The sequence below is a fragment of the Pyxicephalus adspersus genome, chromosome 11 (genome assembly GCF_032062135.1).
Source record: "Pyxicephalus adspersus chromosome 11, UCB_Pads_2.0, whole genome shotgun sequence".
Lineage (NCBI taxonomy): Eukaryota > Metazoa > Chordata > Amphibia > Anura > Pyxicephalidae > Pyxicephalus > Pyxicephalus adspersus.
This window is the reverse complement of record NC_092868.1, coordinates 39457978-39485358: the sequence shown is the minus strand read 5'-3', so window position 1 is coordinate 39485358 and position 27381 is coordinate 39457978. Positions and strand designations below refer to the sequence as shown.

At 39.7% G+C, this 27381-nt stretch overlaps 1 protein-coding gene and 1 long non-coding RNA gene across 3 annotated transcripts in view; one reads left to right on the top strand and one right to left on the bottom strand.

Moving 5' to 3' along the window:
- Positions 1-320, bottom strand: part of LOC140340946 (uncharacterized) — a 66961-nt gene extending 66641 nt beyond the window's left edge. The window contains exon 1 of the long non-coding RNA XR_011922767.1: positions 233-320. This is a non-coding gene — a long non-coding RNA (uncharacterized lncRNA). The remainder of the gene's footprint in view (positions 1-232) is intronic.
- Positions 321-516: 196 nt separating this feature from the next.
- Positions 517-27381, top strand: part of LOC140340568 (tyrosine-protein phosphatase non-receptor type 11-like) — a 75416-nt gene continuing 48551 nt past the window's right edge. Inside the window, exon 1 of one of the 2 annotated variants that reach the window (XM_072425855.1) lies at positions 517-688. In XM_072425855.1, coding sequence (XP_072281956.1) covers positions 675-688 — 14 coding nt within the window. In that variant the 5' untranslated portion in view covers positions 517-674. The remainder of the gene's footprint in view (positions 689-27381) is intronic. The other variant, XM_072425854.1, reaches the window with a different exon arrangement.

Sequence of the window (27381 nt, the reverse complement as noted above, 5' to 3'; positions counted from 1 at the left end):
GGGGGTATTATCACTGCCCCATGCACCGTATATGGGGGGTATTATCACTGCCCCATGCACTGTATATGGGGGGGTATTATCACTGCCCCATGCACTGTATATGGGGGGTATTATCACTGCCCCATGCACTGTATATGGGGGGGTATTATCACTGCCCCATGCACTGTATATGGGGGAGGGGGGGTATTATCACTGCCCCATGCACTGTATATGAGATTTCAGCCTTACACACCTGAATGCGTTCCACAGCTCTCTCACAACTCTCTCACCGCCCTCCTGGGCTTGGGGCTTCCCATGTGGGCGGGGTGTTTAGGGCGCTATGACGCGCTTCACCCGATCAGCCAGTCGACTGGAAGCTACTGGGAGTGACGACGAGCGCTGTCTTTCGATTGGCAGTTGACTGCAGTGCGAAACTTAGACCGGCTAGGAGGCGTGGCCTCTCTTAAATATTCCATGATGGGGCGGGCAGCGCTGCGTTATGTGGTCATGGTGGGTGTGAGTGTGGGCGGGGCTATGTAGTTCGGGAGTTACAGGCGCTCGCCGGGGGTGACCGGATCTGTATGAGGCAGGAGAGCCGGGAGAGCGGAGAGCCCGGTACAGTGCTGGAGGAGGGGAGATACAGCGAGACCGGTCCGCTTTGTGAGCAGCACACATAGGCCGAGCGGAAAGCTGACATGACGTCCCGCAGGTAGGAGAGAGCTCCGGAGACAGCATGACCCGGTGTACGGGCTGACATCCCCGGTGTACTGTCCATTCATTGTGCTAGCATACCCACCGGGGTCACTTACCTGCAATCTGACCCCTGCCCAATCCTACAGCAACTTCCATGGCACCTCTAACATTCCAATCCCATCTGTCTGCATCCCTAGCAGCCTTCTATTCCTCTCTGTCACTTCTATTACCCCTATAGGTCACTTCTATTACCCCTATAGGTCACTTCTATTACCCCTATAGGTCACTTCTATTACCCCTATAGGTCACTTCCCCTATAGGTCACTTCTATTACCCCTATCCCCCTATAGGTCACTTCTATTACCCCTATAGGTCTCTTCTGTTTCCCCTATTTTTCACTTCTATATACCCCAATAAGTCACTTCTATTTACCCCCAAATAGCCCTATATGTCACTTCTGTTTACCCCTTATACCCCTTAAACCCCTATAGGTCACTTCTATTACCCCTATACCCCTATAGGTCACTTCTCCTACCCCTTTACCCCTATAGGTCACTTCTCCTATCCCTATACCCCTATTTACCCCTATAGGTCACTTCTCTTACCCCATATACCCCTATAGGTCCCTTCTATTTCCCCTATAGGTCACTTCTGTATACCCCAAATAGCCCTATATGTCACTTCTTTTTACCCCTTAAACCCCTATAGGTCACTTCTTTTACACCTATTTACACCTATAGGTCACTTCTATTTACCCCTATCTACTCCATATAGCTCTATCTAGCCCTGTTTACCTCTTACACTCCTAAAGGTCACTTCTTTTACCCTTATTTACTTCTTTTACCCTTATATGTCACTTCTGCTTACCCCTGTTTACCCCTTATATCCCTAAAGGTCACCTCTATCACTCCTGTTTACCCCTTATACACCTATAGGTCACTACTATTACCCCTATTTACCCCTATAGGTCACTTCTTTTACCCCCATTTACTCCTAATACCCCTAAAGTTCATTCTATGTACCCCTATTTACCCCATATAGCCTTCTGTCACTTCTATATACCTCTGTTTACCCCTTATATCCCTATAGGTCACTTCTATTACCTCTGTTTTTCCCCTATAGGTGACTTCTATTACCCCTATAGGTGACTTCTATTACCCCTATAGGTGACTTCTATTACCCCTATAGGTGACTTCTATTACCCCTATAGGTCACGTCTATTTACCCCTATTTACTCCTTATAGCCCTATTTGTCACTTCTATTACCCCTGTTTACCCCTTATACCCCAATAGGTCATTTCTATTTACCCCATATACCTCTATATATCACTTCCATTTACCCCTTATATCCCTATAAGTCACTTCTATTTACCCCATATACCCCCTGTATGGCACTCTATTGCCTGGTGTTCCCTTCTTTTTTTTCTATTGCCCTATGTCCACCCCGTCATTTTCTTTCCTAGTCTATTTCCCCTTACCCCTTTCTTCTCACTTCTGTTTATTGCTCGTATCTCCCCCTCTGTTAGTTTAATTTCCCTGTAACCCTACCCCTCCCCCTCTGTTAGTTTAATTTCCCTGTATCTCCCCCCTCCCCCTCTGTTAGTTTAATTGCCCCATATCTCCCCGCTCCCCCTCTTAGTTTTTTGCCCTGTATCTCCCCCATCCGTTACATTAATTGCCCCGTATCTTCCCTCTCTGTTACTTTAGTTGCCATGTATCTTTCCCCTCCCCCTTCGTTACTCCTATTTCTCTTTTTTGGCCCTTATCTAACCCTCTCTCTACTTTGATTGGGCTTGTTTCACTCCCCCTTCTTCTCCATTACTTTTATTTCCCCTACCCACCTCACCCTCTCTGTTACTTTTTAATTGCCCCCATATTCCTCCTCCTTTCTATTTCTTTTATTGCCCTGTATCTCCCCTCCTTCTGTTGCTTCTATTTCCTGGTGTGCCCTCCTCTGTCATTTTTATTGGCCCATATTTCCCCCTCTTTGCCTTCTATGTTCCCACCTCCAGTCCTCCCCCGATTACTTTATTTGCTCCATAACCAACCCCCAGCCACCTCTTTCTGTCCCTGTACTCCCTCTCTGTCGCCCCCTGTCTGTATTTCTGATCCATAACATCCAGAGTGTAGGAAAAAAAACTCATAATAAGCGGCAACCAATCAGCTTCATCCTTCATTATGTATGGCCAAATGAGGCAGGAGTGCTACCCCTGACTTCCATTGCTGCAATGTGAGGGCTATGTGAATCTATGATGTGATAATACATAATAGACGTTTTAATGGAAACTGCCTACAAGATGTATATCTGCATATTATATAATTTTGCTGACTTACATGTCATTTTCCCTCCTTATTCCTGTTGGTGCCCAGGTTGTGGCACTTAATCTCCTCTGTAGATTGTAGCTTTGTATATAGGGGCATCTTTTGTATGTTGTGGTTGCCGTCAGACTTTTACATTGGAATGCAGTATAACACCCCTGTAAACTAAGTCTAAAAAATGCCACCACTGTCCATAAATATCCAAATGATAGAAACGTAATAATAATAATAATAATAATAATAATAAATTCGTTTATTGGGTACACTGGACCCGATAATCCTTTATAGCAAAGATTTGCCAAGGTGCTGGAAACCTTCCTCGGGGACTTTGGCCTATGTTGACATGATGGAATCGGCTGCACATCCATGATCATGTTCACCACATCCCAAGTTTGCTGTATTAGATGGAGATCTGATGACTGTGGAGGCCATTTGAGTACAGAGATATCATTGTCATATTTCAGACTATTTGATCTTGGTGACATGGTGTGTAATCCTACTGGAAGAAGCCTTCAGAGCTATGGTCGTCAACCAGTGGTCCGTGATGTGGTGGACCACAGAAAAAGTTGTACACTTTTTGCAATTTTTATGTTTTATTAGTAATAAATCAAAACATTCTAATAAATTCCCATATTTTAAATGACAGTGTTCACCTTTATACTGCACTAAATTTCATGAACTGTACTAGAGACAAACAAGGGAGGCGCAGCGTGACGTCAGTGTCGTGTTAAGTTGTATGAGGCAACCATTGCCGAGCCGTACGCTTCAGTATTGTTTCCACCATTACAACAGTCACCCCGCAAAAACAGATTCTTATCTTATTATTTTTTTTGTTTATTTCTCAGATGCTCTTTTAGGTAAGTATGACCTTAGCTGAATTTTCTTTAACTGTTATATTTAATGGCATCAAATAGTTTGTATTTGATAACTATCATTTCATGGTTGGTCTTAGATTCAAATGAACTAAATAATGAGTAAAAATAGGAAACATAATGCAACTAATGGTAATAGTAACAATAGTAATACTTCACTTCACCATGAGCTGATCAATGAATCAGAGCCTCCACAGTCCTTGTCAGCACCATTAGGGAAGATCAATATTTTACAAATGTATTTAGCTTTTATAAAAAAATCATATTATTGGTCCACAGGATTTAAAATGATGAATTTAGTAGTCTGTGAGGTCCGAAGGGTTGGTGACTGCTGCCTCTGAAGATAGGTAGACTGAGGTTATATAGGATGGATAAACTGTGGCATTTAAACAATGTTTAGTTGGTGCTAAGGGACCCAAAGTGTGCCGAGAAAATATCCCCCATACTATTACACAACAGCAGCCTGAAGCATTGGTACAAGGCAAGATGGATCCATTCTTTCATGTTGTTGATGCCAAATTTTGACCCTTCCATTAATTGGCACAGCAGAAACTTTAGATGTTTTCCTGTCTTCTCTTGGTGGGCCCTTGTGAATTGTAGTCTCAGGTGGCTGCTCTTAGCCAACAGGAGTGGAACCTGGTTCTGTAGTCCATCTGTAGACTATCCCTATACCCCTATTTACCCCTATAGGTCACTTCTCTTACCCCATATACCCCTATAGGTCCCTTCTATTTTCCCCTAAACAGGATTTATATAGCCCCAATATATTTTGCAGCGCTGTGACAGTGACCCAGGAGGGGAAGACCCTGCCCCGAAGAGCTTACAATCTAGTTATTGTTGCCTTTCTATCAACTTGAACCATTCTGACCACAGAACTGCCACTCACTGCAAGTCTTCATTTTTCAGATCATTCTCTGTAAACAGCAGAGATGGCTGTACATGAAAATCCCAGCAGACCTGAAATACTCAGACCAGCAACAGCCATGACACGCTCAGTTACCTTTTTTCACTTTTTTTTTTTTTTTTTTTACACGATTCTGATGATCATTAGTTATTTTAGTTAAATATAGTTTTTTTCTTCTTTCTTTTTTCTTTTTCGTCTTTCATTTTACTTATTTTTCTTTCTTTTACTTTTTTCTCTCTTTTTCTTTTTTTGGATACATAAAGGAGGGTTAAACACAACAGGACGTGAAAGGAGATCCCAACAATGTGAGGGGAATTTCCTTAGCTGGCATAGGAACAGGTGTTCTCATTGTTGCCAGGAGATCACCAAAAGTTTCAACTGTCGAGTTTTGGATGATTTCTTCATTTTCTTACCAAGTAATTCAAGAATGAAAAGAAAGGGTGAATTTTCTCAGCAGTGACACAATAAGAAAATGTTGGACACATTTGGTTTTATATTCACTTATTATAATTAAGATATTAGGTTCAGCTCTTTATTTTATTATCCAGATTTAACAAATGTCAAAATTGGGTTGTTGCTTATTTCTCGTGGACACAAAAGCTTCCAAACTTAGTTTATAAAGCATTTATGATAATTTAAAGCCCATCTCCGGGTTAGAACTAACACATCCTGCACTTTTTTGTCACCTTGTGAAGCAGGATATACTTTCCTACATCTGCTGCCTAGGTACCATGCCATTGCTGGTTCTTTGGGTGATTACTCCCTGTCTGGCCCAATGCTCCCCATATAGAAAGAATTGGATTTGTGAGGATGGCCACTCCCCAACATTCACCCATTAAAACCTCCCGAACACTTTCTTGTTCATATTTGAGCAAGCTTAATGGTGGTAACTAGGTGGTTATCATCTGGTCACAGATTGTCCGTGTGAACTAATCCAGCTACCACATATTAGGACTGGTAAGATGCAATATATTTTGTTTTTGTCGTTGGTGTAGTTATCCTTTAAAGTATATTAGAGATTTTGGATAGAGGGGAGGGTAAAGACCACTTTCAGTGTTTTAGGTTTTGTTTAATTTTTGTGTCCCTGTTTCCTACTTGACGAAAATAATGGAAACTTAAAATTCTTCACCAGAATTTTGAGGAAGTCTTCCAATTGTGGGGCTCCTCTGCACTTTTACCCATTCTAAAACTTAAAGGCTTTGAAAATAATTATTGCATTTACTTGAATAACTATATGAGCTGCAAAGCAATCAGTGACATGCAGTAGTCCACAGTATTGGTTCCGCTTTCCATCTATTTATAATGAACAATAAAAAGGTTGGTAATGTACAATACATATACGCTAAGTAGTTGCAACAGTTGAGAAGTTGTCTTTCAGTGGGCATATGTCCAAAATTGGTCTAATTGGCTTATATGACAACGCAACTGAGTATTAATTAACATCTTTAATAAAAGTGTAAAAACTTCCAGCAGCCGACCTGAACGCCATTGTTCATTAAGCTTGTAATGGTGCAATTTGATTGGCTGTGGTGGCTTTTTGGTCACTGCTTCTTCTGCATGTTTTTTTTAGACTCCATTCTTGTTTGGGACCAGGAAGCCCAAACCTGTTCAAGTTAATTGCAAGCCGCGTTGCTTCCCTGAATTTTTTTTTTTTTTTTAAGTTATTTACTTTTTTAATTGTAGTCAAGTGACTGCATTTTCAGGGCCTCTGTAAACAGACTAAAGCACCCTGTGTCCAGAGTCATGTTTGTTACTTCCAGGGAAGTATATTCCTTGTTTGTAGACAAATTGTGCGTCTTCACAGCAAGGTGACAACACCACAAACACATTGTAAGGAAATGAGTGAGCACTGACACCTCTGAAAAGGAAGTGTCAGGGTTGCAGGGGTAAATAGTTTTTAATATAATCAGGAAAAGAAAGGTGAAGGGTGCATATGCAGCAACATAATGAAAGTTCTTTGGTTTACACACTATAGGAGGTCCCTCATAAAGCAGAAATACCTCCAGTAATGCAGTCTGGATTCATGTAATCACAGTGCTGTAATGAAAATAGTGTGTATCATTTGTGTGTATATGAATTTCTTATACAACCTTTTGAATTATTATATCCAGGTGCACTGGTGTTTGCTTGCACCCTTATGGAAACATGAGGACATATTCTAATTTTGGGAACAATAGAAGATATAAAGGAAAGGTTATGTCCCAGCTGTATTCGGGTACATTTGTGACATTTGACAAGATTGTTATTGGTTGTGTTGTCCTCTTGTCCTTTCTTTAGCACACAAATTTAGGGATTTGCAGACTGTTCTCATTACCATCATGCAATTGGAGTTTTACTTTACCTGCTGAAATAAAGCATTGGCTGATGTGTAGAATATCCACAGCATTTTTTTCACATCCATCATTTTGCCATAGAAGCTTACAGTCTAATGTCCTTATCACAAGCCTACTCACACAGACGGGAAAGTTTTGGGTGGAAGCCAGGCAATGTCAGCCAACGTTTGCTTTGTAGATGATAACTGTGGAGTAGAGCACATATGAATGGAATGGGGCAATGGGTGTAGGCGGTGTGATGTGGTGTCCACAAGATACCTGGCTTTGTATAATAGCTGTGGGGATAACAGGGAAAAGTATTACTTTTATTTTAAATGCATCAGCAGATTTTCACATTAATATTCTTTTTCATAAGTCAGTCCTAGGGTCTTTCAGGGCAACCTGTTTTGTGTGAAATTCATTAACTAATATTGCTAACCTACTACTTAAAATACCAATTGCTTAGCTTGTCTGTTGATTTAACATTAGGTTAGTTTTAGAGCAGATTCTGTGTGTAATTCATGGATGCGTTGTATCCTGTGTGAGCTCCAAGTCATCTTTAGTTTACACCGGGTGATGAACTCTCTCCCAACCACCATGTGATAAAAATGGCATGACTATGGACTTTGTGCAGCGCTGCGTAATATGATGGCGCTATATAAATACTGTTTAATAATAGTAATTATAATATAGGGGTGGAAAAGGGAGTAGGTCACATATTCCTTCACCATTAGAAGTATGGGGTATTTCTTTTTGTTCCTGGCTGATCAGTGTAAAGGTGGAATGGAGTTGTGTATGTAGCTAAAGGGGGTATTTCAGTGTCTTGTATGATCATAGCAAAGGTTTACCCTTAATCTCTGTCCCAGAACAAGTATACAAGAAATTCTTGTATGCATACTCCTTCCAGTTCAGTTCAGTACTTCAAGGATTGAAGCCATGGGGTCATCATGGCCCAGGCAACTAGCATTTGCAGAAAGGAGGTTTACTGTAAAGAGGGGAAATGGGAGCACTCTGTTGCAGGTATCAAGTGCAGGATCCTAGAAATGCCAAACGATTGCCTTACAAACCTTCATTTTATTGGTGGAGTTAATGGGTAAAGGTTTGACTTCTCCCTACGTGGCATTAAACCCCACTCTACCTATTCCTATTGGCCCATTACTATAATGAGCATCCTCATTGGCTATTAGGATTGCTTTGGAGGCATACTGGTGTGCTAGGTTTGTCATCACCAAAGAAAATTTGATGGGCCAGTTTTAGGAGATTGCAGCATCTAGAGGCCTGCACGTCCTAGACCCAGCACTTTCCAAACCCTCTTCCCCAGTGACAGAGCCTCTTTAAGATCTGTAGACGTGAGTGCAAAAGCGGAGCCTGTCCATGGCTGAATATTCCTGGGATAGTTGGAAGTGTGTTAGCTCATGCCAGGGTAAATATTTGGCAGCTGTTGCAGGGAGTTGAAAATCTAATTGCAGAACTAAGCTGCTGTTGGCTGCAGAATAGATATAAGGAAATGCGCTATGTCTGTTTCGGGTGGATTGCGCTCCTGTACCAGCTGCTTGTAATGAGCTTTCTTTTAAATTGCATTAGTGAGTATGATGCTTTTCAAAACAATTGGTAATTATTGTTGCTAATGGGCCAAGCATCCTTGCAGTTATGGACTCACTTTTCCAGGATGAAATCACAGGCTGTACTTTTAAATGTCTTGTATTGTGCTTTGCATCTAGTAGCTGTAACAATACAGTCCACTTGAAAAAAAAAAAGTCCCACCGTCAGGATTGTAATACTCCCATAAATTGTATTCTGTGCACAGATTCACATGATGATTCTGCTTGATCAGTGCAGCTAGACAGGTTCCCTTTAGACTCCTTTGAATTAATCTTATGCATGCTTTGGTAATGGTTTACCAGTAGCCTGGAGTTTGATAAAAGATAGTGAGAATTTACAAGGTGGTCACTTTGTAATCTCCTCAGCTGACCAATAAGTGCGTGCTGACTGCTCCTGTTATTTTATTGCAGCATTTAAACTTGCAAGTGTAAACACAGAACTTTGGCTTTATGGTGACCACCTAAAAGGAAGCCACTGCAACTGGCATGTATGATAGCACTTTTCACTGGTAATTGGGTAGTGATTGGTTCCCAAGAAGCTTAGCCACGCATTCACCACAACTCTGTGAATGGCAAGCCTAAAGCCGATGAATGTAACGTGATGTGGGCTGAGGTGTATGTAAATCTTAACAATAAATTCACCAACATTGTCCAACCATTCTGGTGGAGAATCTTCCATGTGTGTTAGATGGTTCAGTTACTAAATATCCGATTTAAATCTCATCCTTGTAAATCCACCCCAAAAATTCCATAGTGCTCCTATACATTATCTTGGAGCTCAGAAAGATGAGGACTTATGTTATACTTGGGTATGATTCTGTAGAAATGGGACAGCGGAGCTACCTGACAACACCAGAAATGTATGTTGTCAAAACTGATTTATTTTTCTGTTGCATTAACAGGTTTTTTTGTACTTTCCGGGTCTTTAAAGAAATAAAACACTGATTGGCACGTATTGCAGCAATGTATTTCATATTCATTTTTTTTTCAGTTTTGCTTTGACATGTGTTAAGAAAAATGGAAGTATAATTCACCTTTGTATTCAGTTCCCTTAATATTTATTTACATAATGGGCAACACAGGTCCTGTTTGAGCAATGCCTGGAAAGTTGCCATGCCATGAAATTTTGGCATTGCATGTGACTATATGTAATTTACTGCAGGCCATTGTGCTGTGCTATCCGGTATTATCAGCATGGTAAAGCTTCCTGTATGTGTTTTACTATTGCTGACAGGAAGTCTGCTGTTCTTGGTGAAAAAAAAACTATCCATTCATCAAACTTTCACTTGGGAATAAAGTGCATTTTATTAGTTATATTCTCTACCTTAAAGCAGACCCTTGCCCATCATATCCTCAAAAAAAGTGTTCCGCTTATTATTATTTGATAGTAATGTATCTCCTATGTGCATTGTTTTGCAGTAGGTCATTTTTTATGATTTCTCTCCTTAATTTAATGGCTGCCTGTGTACAGAGGTATAGCAGTAGATTGTGCTTGGCAGCAGAATGTTGTACTGTTACCACTGATAAAAGCTAATTAAATAGTATCACTTTAGATTTTTCCTGGAATAGACTGCCACCGAAAGTCTGGAACACTATCTGTGCAAGTATAATTTATTTATTCAGCTGTTCAGCAAGAATGCTGATTTCACATAAGCATAAAAATAGGCTACATAGGGAACAATTACATACCTGAGTATGAAATATGATCAACAAGTTATATCCTCATTTGTTAGATGAGGATAATATTTTATGTGCCTCAATCCAAAGACTGTTTGTAAAATGTTCAGTGTTGATACACACATGAATTACATAGCTAGATTTCTTTATTTCTGAAAGGGGTAGCCCTCGTGTATTGTTTGTAATAATATTATTAATGGAAAGTATTTATATAGCGCCAACATATTATGCAGCGCTGTACATTAAATAGGAGTTGCAAATAACAGATGCACACAGTGACACTGGACGAGGAGAGGACCTTGGCCAGAAGAGCTTACAATCTAGGACAGGGGTCGGCAAACTTTTTGGACTACTAGGCCATTTCAGGAGGTGAAGAAGGCACACTAGGCCAGAAAAAAAACAAGGTGTCCAAGAAAATTTTTTTTCCAACCGTGACTGCAAGGGAGCAGTCTGTCTTCTGCTCATCCGCGGTGTAGCCAAGCACGTGCACACGTACAGAGACATCTAAATGCCCCTTGAGATTCGACTGCTTGAAAGTGCTGTTGGTGTCGTTGCACACTAAACACAGGGCTTTGTTGCTGTGTTGGATGAAGAATAATTCGTCAGTCCATTTGGGGTTGAAGACATGACGTTCGAAGTCAACTTTCCGGAGACTGGTAGCTGCACATTGCTTTTATTCTTTAGGCATAGTAATTGGGGTTACTGTGCGGGAACTCGATATCACGGGAAAGCGCGATAACGCAACAATTCAATTAGGCCGGATGCAACAATAAATAACTAGGGGGGGCGTTAGGAATACTGGCTAGGCTGTATCTGGCCTAAAGGCCAGAGATTGCCTACCTCTGATGTAGAAGATGGGGAATATAGCACACAATAGGAGGGAGAGCTGGAATAGTGATTTTAAAAGACAGGTAGGCAAGTTTGGAAAAAAATACATTTCAAGGGGTCTTTTTTTAATGAGTAGAAAGTAGGAGCAAGCTGAATAGGAAGACCATTCCAGACAGTCAGGCAGCTCTAGAAAAGTCGTGGAGCCGTGCGTGTGATGAGGTTTTGAGTGAGCAAGTTTTTAGTAGGTCATTGGAGGAGTGAAGAGAGCGGCTAGGTGGGTATTTTTCAGGTCAGAAAGGTAAGTGGGGGAAGAACTATGGAGGGATTTGAAGGCAAAGCACAGGAGCTTGAATTTTGATTTTGGGAAAGAATGGAAGCCAAAAAATAGAACTACATACTATATTACGCTATGCATTAAAAGGGGGTTGCAAGTTAGACAGGTACAAACAATAATGCAGAAGGAGTAGGGGCCCCGGTATACAATCTAAGAGATCTTCTTTCACAGCAGTACCTTGGGGTCATCAGGACTGGAATTTAGGGAAAATGTCCAGTAGATATGACAGTGGAAACCCTTCTACTTTGTAGTAAAATAACAGTTGGATTTTCACATCAAGTGAATCTATTAGGACCGAAAAATAAAATCTTGTAATAATCCGAGATTTGCAACTGTTACAAATCCCTGCTTTTAATATGCTTTGGAGGATGTGTTGTAGCTACATGTTGTACCTCACTTTAAAGAAACTTGCTGGTTACATTTCTTGTAATATGGTGGTTGCATTTATTTACAATAACTGATGTCTCAAAAATGAGTGTTTTTCCTGTGGTTTTGTTGCATTTTACGGCACAACACGTTGGTGGCTTAGTGGTGTGTCCCTTTTATGCTGATTTAGAGATAACGTTCTGTATTTCTTTTTAAACAAACTGCCACTGTTGACTAAATGTTTTCTAATATTATCCCTTCTCCATACCATGTGATATTCAAGAAGGAAATGGTGTGAATGATATCCTGGTAAATCACGAATTCTGTTTTTATTGAAATGACATTGATTTTTTGAGCCAACCCTCCATACCAAATGATTTCTCTTCCAAGACGTTTGTGGATTTTTTTTTTTCTTTAAAGAATTGCTTGTTTCACGTCTTCTCACAACTTTTCAATGGGATTCAAGTTGGTGGTCTAGGCTAGTCTAAATCTTGCTTTTAAACGATTCGTATGGTGAAAGATCTTTTTCCGGTTTAACTTCAACTTTTCTAACGGCTGACCTTATGTTCTTACCAAGCACACTTTGCTATGATGAAAAAGTCAGATGGCTCAATAACTACTGCAGGCCCTGAAGCAAACCCTAAACCATAACATTTCTATGTACTATTCTTTACAATTTGTACGAAGTAGTTTTTTGAAATGCTGTGCTTGGTGTTCAAAATTCTTTCTATTACTGTGGCCAAGCATCTCTCTCATTAATTTATCAGTTTACCGCACCAGGCCTGGCCTAATTATTTGATGACAATCTGTAATTTTATTCTTTTTAGACAGCAGAGGCTTTTTTTCTGACATACTTACCATTCAGGGTAAAAGCACTTTAATGGCAATTTTTGCAGAAGTTACCTGTGTGGGATTTGGAAACATCTTTAAGCATCAAACATATCTGTAATTGAAGTTACAGGGTTGGCCAGTACTGTCTAAATTAGCCATTACTTGAAATCTCTGCCACTTGATTCTTTTTCCTATAGCGAATTAGGTTCAAATAAATTGACAATTATTTTTTTATTATTTACTTTTCAGAAGTACAAAATCCAGAACCTTCTTTCTAGGGGAGCTTGGGCTACGTACACACGTCAGATGATTCCGTCCGATTATTGCTCCAGGGCTGATATTGAATGAAATTTGACGTGTATACAGCAGCCATCCGATGTCGTTCCGTCCATGAATCGGTCCTGATGGATCCGCGAACTACCGCAATGCAAGTCAAGGGAAGAGAGCACAGCAGGGTGCTGCTTGCTTGTTCCCCCCTCTCCATAGAGTAAAGTAAAATTTGTTACCCTTGACAAAAATAATTTTACTTCTTGTTGCATGGGGGAGCCTTTCTGCAAAAGTGGTTTTGATGTATTCTTGGAAATCCATTTTAAGTATCATTTGCACTGCTGTATTATGCTTGTTCTGTATGATTCTGACCCACAGTGTGGTCAGCGAGCAATGGCTTCTGTGGGGGAATGTCAACAGATTCCACTTTACATATTGAACACCTAAAAATTTCTTTAAGCTTGTCCATTTTACTGTCTTAACTGAACAAAACTAGTTATAAGTTTAATACTCTACAAGGAAATTTAATTTAGCTATTGGGCTCTTCATTGTGTTTACATATATGCAAATATAAGATTTCCTTCCTAGAACAATGAGAGTTTCAGACCAGAGTCTGTTCAAATATTATTTAAATATCTGATTGTTTGTTTTACTGTCTTTTTGTACAAAGGTGATGCCAATCTCATTCTCACAGTATTCTTACATAGAACCTCCTAATAATTCAAATGCATAGGAAAAATGCATTTTAACATGACTGTGTGTACATGTATTTGTCCACAATATGGGTAGAAATTTACCAAAATAGTTCCCTACCTTTTATCTGAGCTCTTTAAAATCTCTCAGTAAAAGCATTTACTTTGGCTAATATTAACAATATACCCATCCAAAAGTTCCAGATCACCCTCGTCTTATGTTTACTACACATCATTTCGTTATGCCATGATAATATGGCAAATACAACAAAAACTCAAATTTTAGCTACGTGTGACCTCAATAAATTCTGGGGTCAGGCGCAGTGGGAGAGCACTTCAGGCACCACATATCTCTTCTGACGTAGATACGTGTGCCATAGATAACTCAATCCTAGGCTTTCATGAAATGTGGTAACATGAATATATGTTTCTATGGATGGTGCCTGGAAAGTCCTCATCCGTCAGCAACCCCATGGCTTATGGCATGTTTCTCAACCAAGGTTCCATGAGCAATTTGTCAATCAGTTTCAGTGACCCCAATGATTTTATTTAACTATTCATAAGGGTGACATTTCTTCCCAATGACCACCTTGCTAATATACTAGGAAGTTGAAGATATAGTAATTCTAGCCTTAAAACCTGAAAGTTATTTCAAGGATTCCCCCATGTAAAAACATTTGAGAAAGGCTGGCTTACAGCCATGGTTACTGTCTAGGTTATAGAAGCATAACTTTATTTAATGCCATCTATCTGTATCAGGAGAATGCCGATGTTGCCTCCGCAGCTTGGGTATCTACAGGGGCTGGCGGGGGGGGGGGGGGGTGTTATAAACAATAATATTAACGACTGGGAATTGTGATAAAAAGTGGCAACTATGATTGTCACACAGCCAGAAGTGCGATTAAAACTTTTTGAATTTCTTTGTACTGGTGGAAAAGTAAAAATGAGAATTGCTAGTGCCCCCACCATCTACTTGTCCAGATAAGTTATAAAATGTGGTGTTCTACATTGACCTAATTAATGCAGATGATATGGAAATATTAATGCAAGTGAGGGTAAAGCAGAACTAGCAACAAAAAGTACAGGCAAGCTACAAATAAAAAAAAGAAACGGGTCCCTTACCTAGGTTTCTATGGTCCATCTCAAGGTAATGATGTCCTCTCATGGGATCTTAAAAAAACAGATCCTGAATCACAAAAATTAATCTTTTTTTTCTGGTCCATCTATTCCTTGGGTCTGTCTTCCATGTGGTTTACCTCTTTGGCTTTTTCTGACATTACAATGTTTTACCAGGGGTGTTTCAACTCCTCGTTCCAGAGCTAAGGGCTGCCTAAGGCGTAGATGTTTTGGGCAGAGTGGGGAAGAATTAGAACTTGTTTTTATTGCTGTGTCACTGTTGAGGATATTTACACTTATTTAGCTCTCCATCTCCAAGACAGTAATTAAAGTTGGAGTCTCTCCAATGAGGACTTAGAAATATAAACCTGATGTAGATCCCAACCCTTCCCTGTACTTAAATAAAAAAAAAGTTTTACTTGAAGGAAAACGTTTTAAAAACTTTGAATGCCTTCTAACGTGATCTTGGGTCAGTCATCCTATCTGTCCACCTGTCCATCTATCTAATCTTTTTCTATGTATAGACCTCCCAACAGGACGCAAGCGGGCACCTTTAAACACACGGTATAAAAATGTGCAAAGTAATAAAAGCTACAGCTGCTTAACACTACATCCGATTATATTTAGAAATCTGTTGCGGTTTCTTCATTTTCCTACTGAGCTAGGGAAGAAGTCACTCTCATTTAGACTGATGTGGAGCTACGCTTGTGGGCTCCTGTATGTTCACAGCTGTTTAGCTGTTCAATGTTGGGTAATATGAGAATGTTCACTATAATTTCAAGAGCTACTTGAAAACCTACGGCATTTTTTCACCGATTTTGTGACCAAATAAAAAGTAACAGTTTAGCAAATCTTGCAAAGCAATGAATACACAACTTATTATTTGTTCCTTTTGCACAGGCTGCCGAGGTACCCTTGTTTTTTCCCCCACTGGAGGCTATTTATAATTGCATAAGGTATAGTGGTAATATTTGGGTATAATGGCAGATGGTGTATAGTCAGATTTCTCTTATGATTCAAAGGTGGCTTATAATGAATTTAGATTGTGATGTATTCAGAAAATAATGCCTGTTTATTTTTTGCATGTGATTTAGGGTTAGGGTTGTAAAATAAAAAAATAAAAATCTGAATTAAGGATGGGTGAATATTGGGCTAAGCACAAATTCATTCTGTGAATGTATAGCTGTAATGTGCTTTTACTTTGTACCACTTTTTATGCTTTGGAACAAAGCTGATAGTGAAGGGCTGCTATGTTTTTATTATATGGGCCCTTTTAAAGGTATACATTATGACTGTATGGGTGAACATTGGCTTTTCAGCTGGTTAATAAGGTATGCAATGGGTGTGCTCTTACTTGCTGGCAGTTATAACAGTTTCTTTCATTCTGGATGGTTACGTAGGAACACAGAGGGCTTGCCCATATTGCATGGTGGTTGTAACACTTTCCGATTTCGGTTTGTACACAACAGCTATGAAAACATAAGTGCTTGGAGAGGGTTCATTTTACCAAGAGGAGGGTTTGCATTATTCACCGATGTACCTTTCCCCCAGAACTTACTGAGCCTCATACTAGGTAAACCTCCTTGCCCCCCGTCCCCCATTATTAAAAGTTCCAGTGGTCAAGCTGGGCCCAGTACAAAAGTTCCTCAATGTATTCATGGGAATGAGGTCAACCTTGCTTTGTACCACAATGTTCCCATCTCTATTTCCTATTTCTTTTATACTTTGTAAAACTTCAATAAAGAATTTTTTTTAAAGATTACTTTCATAAAGCAATGATTTTATATGTAATAAAAAGCAGATTTTAATGTAGTAATACAATAAAGTTTAAAAAGAGAACACATGCTCCAATGTTAGATAAGCTTTTGACTATATGTAATCCATTATTAAACACGACATTCAAATCTGAAGAGTGAATATTTTCCCTTGTTCCTATCGAATGAATGCTGCTGTTACATAACTATGTGCTGGGCTCTGCAAGAGATTGTAATCTGTGGTAATTGTGTTTTAGTATAGTGCTTTCCTGCCTTGTTGGGTACTTGCCATGGAATGTTTAGGCATTTATCTTGAATGTCTTATGATTCCAGCACAGCAAACAAGGTTATCGGATCTCCCTACTGTGCTGAAACGTTCAGGCTGCCTGCATAACTCCTCTGTTCCTCTCTACTTTCAGGAATTTGTTGGCTTTTGATAATACACCGCTTTTATAAAATGCTTGCGGCACTTCCTGTGCGTTATATCTGTATAAAACATCACTTTTTAGGTGTGGGTTAGACAGACTTGGACATGGAGTACATGATTGTCAGACTCCAAAGCAAATTGAAAAAAAAAGGAAATTGAAGGAATAGGAAATCTTTGGTCTGAGAGAGATTAAATTGGGACCGGTTTTATCGGTATATTGATAACGAATATTAAAATGTGCATTACCTCTAATAGTTTCAGGATATTATTTATTAAAACCTAATAGAAAGAGCTAAAGTAATTGTATGTTATCACAGTGTCCCCAATAATATTTGGGACAAAGACACATTTTTCTGCTTTGTTTTCCCCCACTGCTGTTAAAATAAATTCATCAGACATGCCTAAAGTGCACATTCCAGACATTAAATTAAAGTTATGTGCATTATTATTATTAAACAGGATTTATATGGCACCAACATATTATGCAGCGCTATACATTAAATAGGGGTTGCAAATGACAGACAGATACAGACAGTGACACGGGAGGAGGAGAGGGCCCTACCCCGAAAAGCTTACAATCTAAGAGGTAGGGAAGCAGCATACAATAGAAGGCATGATATAGATTGGTGTGTGAGTAGAATTTTCAGTTTCACCATGTAGAAATCACATTACTTTTATACATGTTCCCCTCACTTTCGACACTATAATGTTTGGTGCAAAGTAATAGTAAGTATATTGCATCCGTCATGTTTTTACTTTGTTTTACATCCCCTGCATGGAGTGACTGTGTAAAGTCTGCAATTCATAGACATCGCCAGGTGCAGAATATCTTCTCTTTAGATGCCCTCCACTCCGCCCTCCAGCCACCTCTAACTTCTGTTTGTTCCGGGAGTTGTACCTTTAAGTTTCTTCCTCAGCATGTGGGAATTATGCTCAATTGGATTTAGATCAAGTGACTGGCTTGGCTACTCAAGAATTTTCCATTTTTTAACTTTGGTAAACTCCCATGTTGCTTAGCATTATGTTTGATATCATTATCTTGTTGCAAGATGACGGTCCATTGAGTTTGGAGGCATTTACTGGAACTTGAGCAGAAAAGTCTGGAATGTGCACTTTTAACATTTAAATTGATTTAAAATTTTACATTGAGGAGCAGAGAGTTTAATCAAATTAAAACCCGTCCTTGTCCCAAACATCCTGGAGGGCACTGTAATCTGGCATCCCCAAGACATGACCAGAGCCCTCTCAAGATGGGAAATTGCCTCCTATTGGTGTCCCCCTTGGAAGATTTCACCTTAGATCTGATGTTCTGATGACCCCTTTAATTTTGGATCACCCAGCAGCTTTTTTATTAATGTCTCCAGAAAATATAGGTAGTTAACCCTTGTGTCACCCAAACATTAGAGATCATCCTGGGCAAAAATCTAGCAGCATAGCTGTCCCCTGACGTTGTATAGTGATCCGTCTTGCACAATCACTAAATGGCCAACAAAAATGATCACTAATGTTTCCTAATGGAGGGCACAACCAGATTTATCCCCCTCTATAAAATAGAACAGCAATGCCTGTGGAACACGCGTTCCTTCATCTGGGACTGGAAACATAACTATTAATGATTTTGCAGCAATTATTATTGCTCGTTTACATTTATTGAATCCTTCTATAATCTATAAAAAAATTTTGGCTAGAAATACTTTACTGGTTCACCCTAAATATATTCCTATTTGTATGAATAACCTATGTGCATTTTCCATCAGTACTTGGTGCCACCTGCTATGTTAAATACTTATCTGACTTTGTTACCTTATGCTTTAAAATGAGCTCTTTGGGTAGTATCTTGGGCCGGTTTGGTAGGGGAGTCAAGTGTATGTAAATGGAATATTGTTTTGGTTTGCACATAGTAAAAGTTAAGATCTTTAACATTTATTGTTGTCTGTGTTGCCCCTCTATTTGTCCTGTTGCCTCTTATCACTGAGACAAAAAGTGATGGGGACTCCTAATTAGAAGGTGGGGGAAAATCCATTATTAGGGATGCCTGTTTAGTCTTTAAAGTATTTCATTTCTTATTGTATCTCGAGGATATGATGTAAAGAGAAATCTTACTGGTTCTGAAAGGTGTTGTAAAACTTCCCCCGTCTACATTCACTATAACAGGCAGCTCCAGACAGCCAGTAAAGTCGGAACTCCCTAATCAGTAGAATTGTGCCAAGCACTTGACAAGTACAGTTAGGTCCATAAATATTTGGACAGGAACAACTTTTTTTCTAGTTTTGGTTCTGTACGTTACCACGATTAATTTTAAATGAAACAACTCGGATGAAGTTGAACGGCAGACTTTCAGCTTTAATTCAGTGGGTTGAACAAAAAGATTGCATAAAAATGTGAGTAACTAAAGCCTTTCTTTACACAATCACTTCATTTCAGGGGCTCAAAAGTAATTGGACAATTCACTCAAAGGCTATTTCATGGGCTGGTGTGGGCAATTCCTTTCTTATGTCATTATCAATTAAGCAGATAAAAGGCCTGGAGTTGATTTGGGGGGGGGGGCTTGTATGTGGAAGATTTTGCTGTGAACAGACAACATGCGGTCAAAGGAGCTCTCCATGCAGGTGAAACAAGCCATCCTTAAGCTGCAAAAACAGAAAAAAAGCCAACCAAGTGAACAACACTCTCCAGGAAGTAGGCGTATCGATATCCAAGTCTACCATAAAGAGAAGACTGCATGAAAGTAAATACAGAGGGTGCACTGCAGGGTGCAAGCCACTCATAACCCTCAAGAATAGAAAGGCTAGATTGGACTTTGCTCAAAAAGGTCTACAAAAGCCAGCACAGTTCTGAAAAAACATTCTTTGGACAGATGAAACCAAGATCAACCTTTACCAGAATGATGGCAAGAAAAAAGTATGGAGAAGGCATGGAACAGCTTATGATCCAAAGCTTAGCACATCATCTGTAAAACATGGCGGAGGCAGTGTGATGGCTTGGGCGTGCATGGCTGCCAGTGGCACTGGGACACTAGTGTTTATCCATGATGTGACACAGGACAGAAGCAGCCCAATGAATTCTGAGGTGTTCAGAGACATACTGTCTGCTCAAATCCAGGTAAATGCAGTCACATTGATTGGGAGGCGTTTCATAATACTGATGGACAATGACCCAAAACATACAGCCAAAGCAACCCAGGAGTTTATTAAAGCAAAGAAGTGGAATATTCTTGAATGGCCAAGCCAGTCACCGGATCTGAACCCAATTGAGCATGCATTTCACTTGTTGAAGACTAAACTTCAGACAGAAAGGCCCACAAACAAACAGCAACTGAAAGCCGCTGCACTGGGAGGAAACCCAGCATCTGGTGATGTCCATGAGTTCAAGACTACAGGCTGTCATTGACAGCAAAGGCTTTTCAACCAAGTATTAGAAATGAACATTTTATTTTCAGCTTTTTAATTTGTCCAATTACTTTTGAGCCCCTGAAATGAAATGATAAAAAAAAAAAAAAAAAGGCTTTATTCCCTTACATTTTTATTCAATCTTTTTGTTCAACCCACTGAATTAAAGCTGAAAGTCTACAGTTCAACTGCATCCAAGTTATTTCATTTAACATTAATTGTGGTAATGTACAGAACTAAAATTGGGGAAAAAAATTGTCTGTCCAAATATTTATGGACCTAACTGTATATCGGATCAGCATGCTAACTATATGACAGGCTTTTCCAGTCATAAATGGCAGTTTATGTATTTCTCCCAGGACAGATTTTGTTTAAAGGTTATGAACTAATAATGAGGAAGTGAAAAAAAAACAAATGGATTTGAATTATGACATCAATGAAAATTCTGACGAGGAACGAAAGGGAACTTCGGGCTATTTACTTTACTTTAAATATCTTTAATTCATACAAAATAATATCCTTTTTAACATTGGGCTATCACTAAGGGCTGTATGTAGAATACAGGGAATCTGACATTCCCTGGTGGGAATATTGCCTTTGAAACACATGGTCCTGGATCATTCCCACGAGGGAATGTTTAGGGGAATGTCATATTCTCCGTTTCATAAATCGAGCCCTAGGAGAATATGTAATTTGCCAATACCGACCTGCTTCTGAAAAATACAGCTTCACCTGGTTTGTGTTCTGATCCACTTTAAAGTGGAACTAAACATAAAAAGGAAAAAAATATAAGCAGTTAGCTTCTTCCTTTTTTTTTTTTTTTTTGCAGAAGGGACAGGTGATGTCTCTTTTGCAGTAAAACAATCATACCTTCCTGTTCACAAATTTCCCCATAATATACACTACGCTACCCATGCGTATCTTTGTGTGCCAACCAGGCATAGCTGGCGGTCAGGGATAGATTAATTCCTGTGCGCATGCTTGGGAGTTGCACCATTCTGCCCTGACCAATCAAGATAGCCAAAGATCCTGAACGAGGTGCGGGTGAAGATGCTGGCAAAGAAAAGATGAGTTTAATTTAAAAAAAAATTGTATTCAGCCAGCTAAGTCTATTTTATAGCAGAAGAGAGCTCACTCCCCTCTGCAATAAAGATCCAGCCTGTTAGCATTTTTTTTTGAGTTCCGCTTTAATACTTTGTCATTCACACATCGTTTTCTGCATGTTTCTTTTTAGGTGTGACCTGACATAAGATCCGCTTTACATCCAGGCAATTAGCATTCTTTACAATGTGTTCAGTAATGTCAGCTTCCATCATCTCTAAGTAACAGGGCCACTTTAATATTTTATGATTGCTCTGAAGATTGCAAATCTTCCCTTTCTGTGTTTGCAGTGCGGAGAGTCGCTCCTATGCTCGGTCTCTATAGACAAGCCGTGTAGTGATTTTCCACTTCTAAGTGAAAGTCCCTCTTTCACTTTTTTACACAAAATTGTTTTCCTGCAGGTTGATTTTGCTGGGCCCGGACAATACAAGGGTGGGAGCTTAACAGGGAAGACGCCTGTGAACAGGATATCCCGCCCAGCTCGAGAGGAAAGAGGCCGAAACTGCTAAAAATATTTTGTAAAGGAAACCTTAGAGTGTTAGCTTTGGTGACAAGCCGCGTGGTCAGAATCACACGTATTTTCCTAATGCCTCAGCACTTCAAGGGATGTGAAACGTATCGTGGGTGCGGCACCTAATGAGTGTAATTGTTCTACTTGGCAGAATTAAAGGGGATTATTATCTGTGTTCTTCTTAATCACTTTGTCTAAACAAAACCACAGCAGCGTCTCTGTTCAGGAATGGCATAGTTGCTTTCATTGACCTTATTAACAAGTACCTAGGCTGAAACATTCCAATAACGTAGTTCCTTGGGTGGATTTGGAGGTGAGTTCAAAAAGTAATATTCTGGCCATTATAGAGGTCTAATACAGATTTAAAGCCGTAACATTTTAAAGCACATGGATTTGCAAATATGCCTTAAGCTGCGTACACACTTGCAATTTTTGTCGTTGGAAAGGATCTTTCACAATCCTTTCCAACGACAAGGGAGTGCACGATGCATGAACGGTGCTGTACATACAGCACCGTTCATGCTCTATGGAGAGGGGAGGGGGAGAGCGACGGAGCGGCACCCTGCTGCGCGCTCTCCCCTTCACTTTCATTACGATCGGCTGTCGTCCGTCGTCCGTGGATCCGGCAGGTCGGTCGTCCGGACGATGGACGACACCGACTGTACACACGGAAGATTTTCGCCCGATAATTGGCCGATGCCGATTATCGGGCGATAAAAATCTGCCGTGTGTACGTAGCTTTAGTCACTTTCAGGTCATTACAAAGGACAAGGGGGCTTCAAGAAAAAAATTTAATCTCTGGATAAGGAAGGGATTCTTCACTGTAAAGTCTTTGAAAATGTGGAATTGCCTCCCTCAGGAAGTAGTTTTAGTAAGTTCTATAGTTTGCTTTAAGAAAAAGCTGGATGCTTTCTAGAAGCACAGAATATAACTGTCTTTAAAGTAAAGATAAGGTCCTGTGGACAGACTGTATTTGTGATGTATACCCTAATGGTTGAGGTCCTTAGGTCCCTTAATACCCAATGCCTTTCGCAATATTGACTTCCTCACTTTTGTAGGGAGTGACCAAAGAAATGCTTGCCCTTGTTTGCAGCATACTCATGGCATCATCTTTGCAAAATTCACAGGATGGGTTTGACAAAATGTGGGATTTATTAAAACGTAATGCTGTGTATTTGGACATATGAGAAATGTATAGTTACCTAAAGGTGATTTTGTAGACCTTTGTTGGCTATAAAACCTTTGTGTGACTCTATAATTTCATATTGTTATAACTATCTTCATCCAATTCAAGTGGCTTCTCCTTGTTTCAGTATGTGCGCATGTGCACTCCAATTGTGCACATGAATCCCAGTTGGCGGTCCTTAGCTAGTCAGGACAGCATTTGTATGCCACAAAACCGAACACAAGAACTTGGCAAAGTACCAAAGAGCCATTGTCACCGTTCTTCACATGCCATGTGTCTTTCACCAGCCCTGGGTACTCGGAGAGTAAAGTCTTCTGCCATAATTCTGCTGTAACTGCAGTGACAGCTGATATGTTTTGTTGTTCTTCCTCTTTACAACATGGTTAAAATGTTAAATTACGCTATATGGAAAAGTGATTACATTTCCCTATCCTGCAGAATCACATCTGGAGGCTGCACTGAGGGGAGGGGGTGAGCCCTGGAGACTAGAAAAATGACAATTTGAATTCCTGGAGACAAGTGCAGGCAGGGAGGTACGTGTGTCAGTGTTGTCACTGAGGGGAACCGACTGTTGTCTCTTCTCACTAATGTACTGGAGGTGGGGGCAATGCTCAGGCCCCTTACTGACAAATTTTACATATTCTACATTTCCTGTCCTATGTTACAGCTTTGCTGTGCATTCTGATTTTCTTAGATGTTTACATTTTTCCTTGCTTTTCACACATCTTAAATTTGGGAAATTACGAAGTTGATGGGACTTAAAGCAAAACTAAATTATGAAAATAAAAAATTGCAACCAGGCTTTTATTGCAGAAAGGACATGCAATAAACATACCTGTCTGATCACAATTTTTATTTAACACTTACCTGTCCTTGCTCCGTCACAGGCGCTGCTGTCCTCCTCTCCTTTCCGGTCTCCTTTCCTGTTCTTGCTCCCAGAGACAATCTTGGGCAGCCTTAATTGGCCGTGCTGGGTTCGTCCTTGGCACATGTAAGGTAAGCCAGGATTTCTGGTTTACCTGGAAACCAAAGCTGAAGCAGCATATGTGCGGCTCGGCTTTGTTGCCAGAAACCCGGAACCATCAGGCAGGTAAGGCCCATTATTACAGAAGGGACATCGCCTGCCCCTTTCTACATTATTGTTCCACTTCAGTGAGTTGTCAGGCAAATAATAAACACCATTTAATGCCATTTTATATATTTAGATTTGGAAATTCTGGTAGCGCAGGTGCTTGGAACTTTTTATATAACCCCCTGCAAATCAGTAGTAGGGCCGTTCAGGTATGCAAAGCTGTCAGTCCAACACTGCACATGTGCTAATAGAAGGGAGAACCATAATAATGATCTCATCAATCTATTGCTGCTCCTTCATTATTCATTCCTGAGGTGGGGGACAGGGTTTTGGCTATGCATTAATGATAAAGAAAATATATATGGCTGCACAAGGGTCCTGCTCTGTGTGTGTGGATTCCTACTTAAAAATAAAGAAATGTAAGTGTGTGTCACATGATCCTAGTTTGACAGCTAAAATCCATGATGCAGAAAACCAGAACTAATGATCTGAAAGATAATTATAATGTTTATGGGTTCCTGCAGACAACTGACTGATGTTGGTGCTTTAGCTGCAAAGTGTTTTTTGTAGATTCCTTCGAGATGAGGCTCCTGCTGCCTTTTTGACTGGCTGCTATGTACATTCTCATGTTGGAAATATGTTACCAAACTATTTGTATTAAAGGTTGTAGGACTGGTGGATCGGGCTTGTTTGCCTTTTTTTAGTTCTCTCCATTATTGTTTCCCTTCAAATAAAAGTTTATTGCAGTATTGCACTTCCAGTAAAAATGTCTTCATTTCTATTCTACCTGATATGGCTTATGGCTGAAACTTCTCTTTGATGGTTTATCTTTAATTAGACACTTCTGTAAACAATACCTTGGATCACTTCACCTTCAAAGACAGACAGAGGGATACTCCCTGATATAGGTTGTGTCTAATGACTCCACAGGACATGTTCAGGTTAATAGAACAGCTTAACGACAAGTCAACTCTTATGTCAAGTGTGCTCACTTACATCATGCTTTAGGAAACCCATATCCATTTCTGGCTTACTTCTAAAGAAAAAAAAATACCATTGTTATGGTAAACTAGTAATTAATAGAAAAGAACGGCTTACTGTGCTTCCAAGAGCTTTACTTGTTATTGGCAGGAAACTTACCTGCCTGCAACAGGTACCAGGCTCTCATTAGTGTAATGAGAGCTACTAAAATTGCCATGGCATTTCCTATACCAGAAAGAAAAGGGGGAATTGTATAACAAATAATACTCTTTACCAGTATTTCTCAACCAGGGTTCCTCTAGAGATTTATTGAGCAAAGATCAGTTCCCGTCTCTTAGGACAGTTTAGACGCCAATAATCTTTTTGGCCGTAAGTTTGACATTTTTCTGGCCAACAATGTAAGAAGGATTGTTCCTAGTGACCACTATGCTAATATACAATGAGCTGTGGATATATTCAAATGGACTATTTCCCCTACTGGTAATTTCAACAATGCCACATCCCATTTTAGAACAATGGTAGCAGATAGTGGCAGTTTTAAGGCATCCATCAATTGACTATACATGTATCGCTGTTAAAACCAACATTTATTGTATGTACATCATAAAATTGTTTACAAAAATTACATTACAGCAAAAAATATCAATCTACAGAGAGGGTCACTTGAAGTACACAAGCAATACACTTGCCAATTCCATTATTAAGAATATAAAGTTAAAGAAAGAGGCTTCTTGTGGCAAACAAAATTGAGTGTATTGATAATCAGAAACAATAGTTATAATGGTGCATCTTATTAACATAGTTCTCCTATGCTAACTGTGCTAGACATAGTTCTTCTATGCAAGACAGCAAATTATATTGGCAAATAAAACATGTACTGAATAAAAGGTCTTTTCCTCAGTCCATCTGCAGGCAATTCCGTCCCTTACTATATCCCCACCGGAGATATATATATATATATATATATATATATATATATATATATATATATATATAACATCTTATAGCCTTTGAATATTTAAATATCCTTGTCAGACTCGCAACATTCCCTCAAAAAGAACAATTACCCTGGACTTATGTCCAGAGACACAGCCTGCCCACTTCCCTGAGCCTGGGAATTGTACAGGGGGTCTGCGGACCACCAAAATTTTCTCACGGACCACCGGTTGGTGACCGCTGCTCCAATCCCTTTGGTATTAAATTAATTCTGCCCCAGACCAAACAATCTACCTTCTGTCCCATTCTAGGAAAAAATAATTCATTTATTGAGACCATTGTAAACAAGTAATTGCTGTAATGTACATTTTGTAAACATTTTTCTGATGTACATACAATAAATGTTGGTTTTAACCGTGATACATGTATAGTCAATTGATGGATGCCTTATGTCCCACTATCTGCTACCATTGTTCTAAAAAAGAGCTGTGGATATAGAAATTATAGCAGGGGTTTCCTGAAGATGTGAAAATTATGTCGAGAGCTCCCCCATTTTAAAAAGGTCGAGAAAGTCTGCTCTATACCATAAATATACATTCAGTACTTGATTGGTAGTAACAATTACCAAAGTTTGCCAAACTCCTTTGGGTAGATGTCTGGGCAGGGCTAAATTTAATTCCCAATGATTTTTATTGCAATTGGGAGCCCTTTGTGCAAAGAACAAATATAAATCATGCAATGCCCTAAATGCCCCTTGACTAGACTACCACCAACAATAAAGCTGTGTTAATGCTATGGAATGACCCTGTGACAATTGGAGACAACCAGCAAGTAGGTTACATCTCCTAAATATAAATTGGGATTTGTTATGGCAGCTTGAGATGTCCTTGTACCAGCATTCAGCACTACAAGACGGGACCGCTTGTGTTATGTAAAGAAAAGTTGGTTCAACAGCTTTAGCCAAAGAAGGGAAATGTGGACGTTCTCTATTCATCCTCCTGGAATTGCTGTGTTTTCATTTCTCCTGTAGGGAGTCCTGGAGAAAGTTTCCGTGTTTTTTTTTTTGTGGCGGCTGAGCTGTCATTCTTTGTTACGCGCATTTTTTAAGGGTAATCTATGTACAGATTTCCTGTATGTGACTTTATGGGCTTATCCAGGAAATGTAGATGCATATTTTTAAGTTTTTTTCACCCTACACTTGTTTTAAGGATGTTAGATGTGGTTTAACGTCTC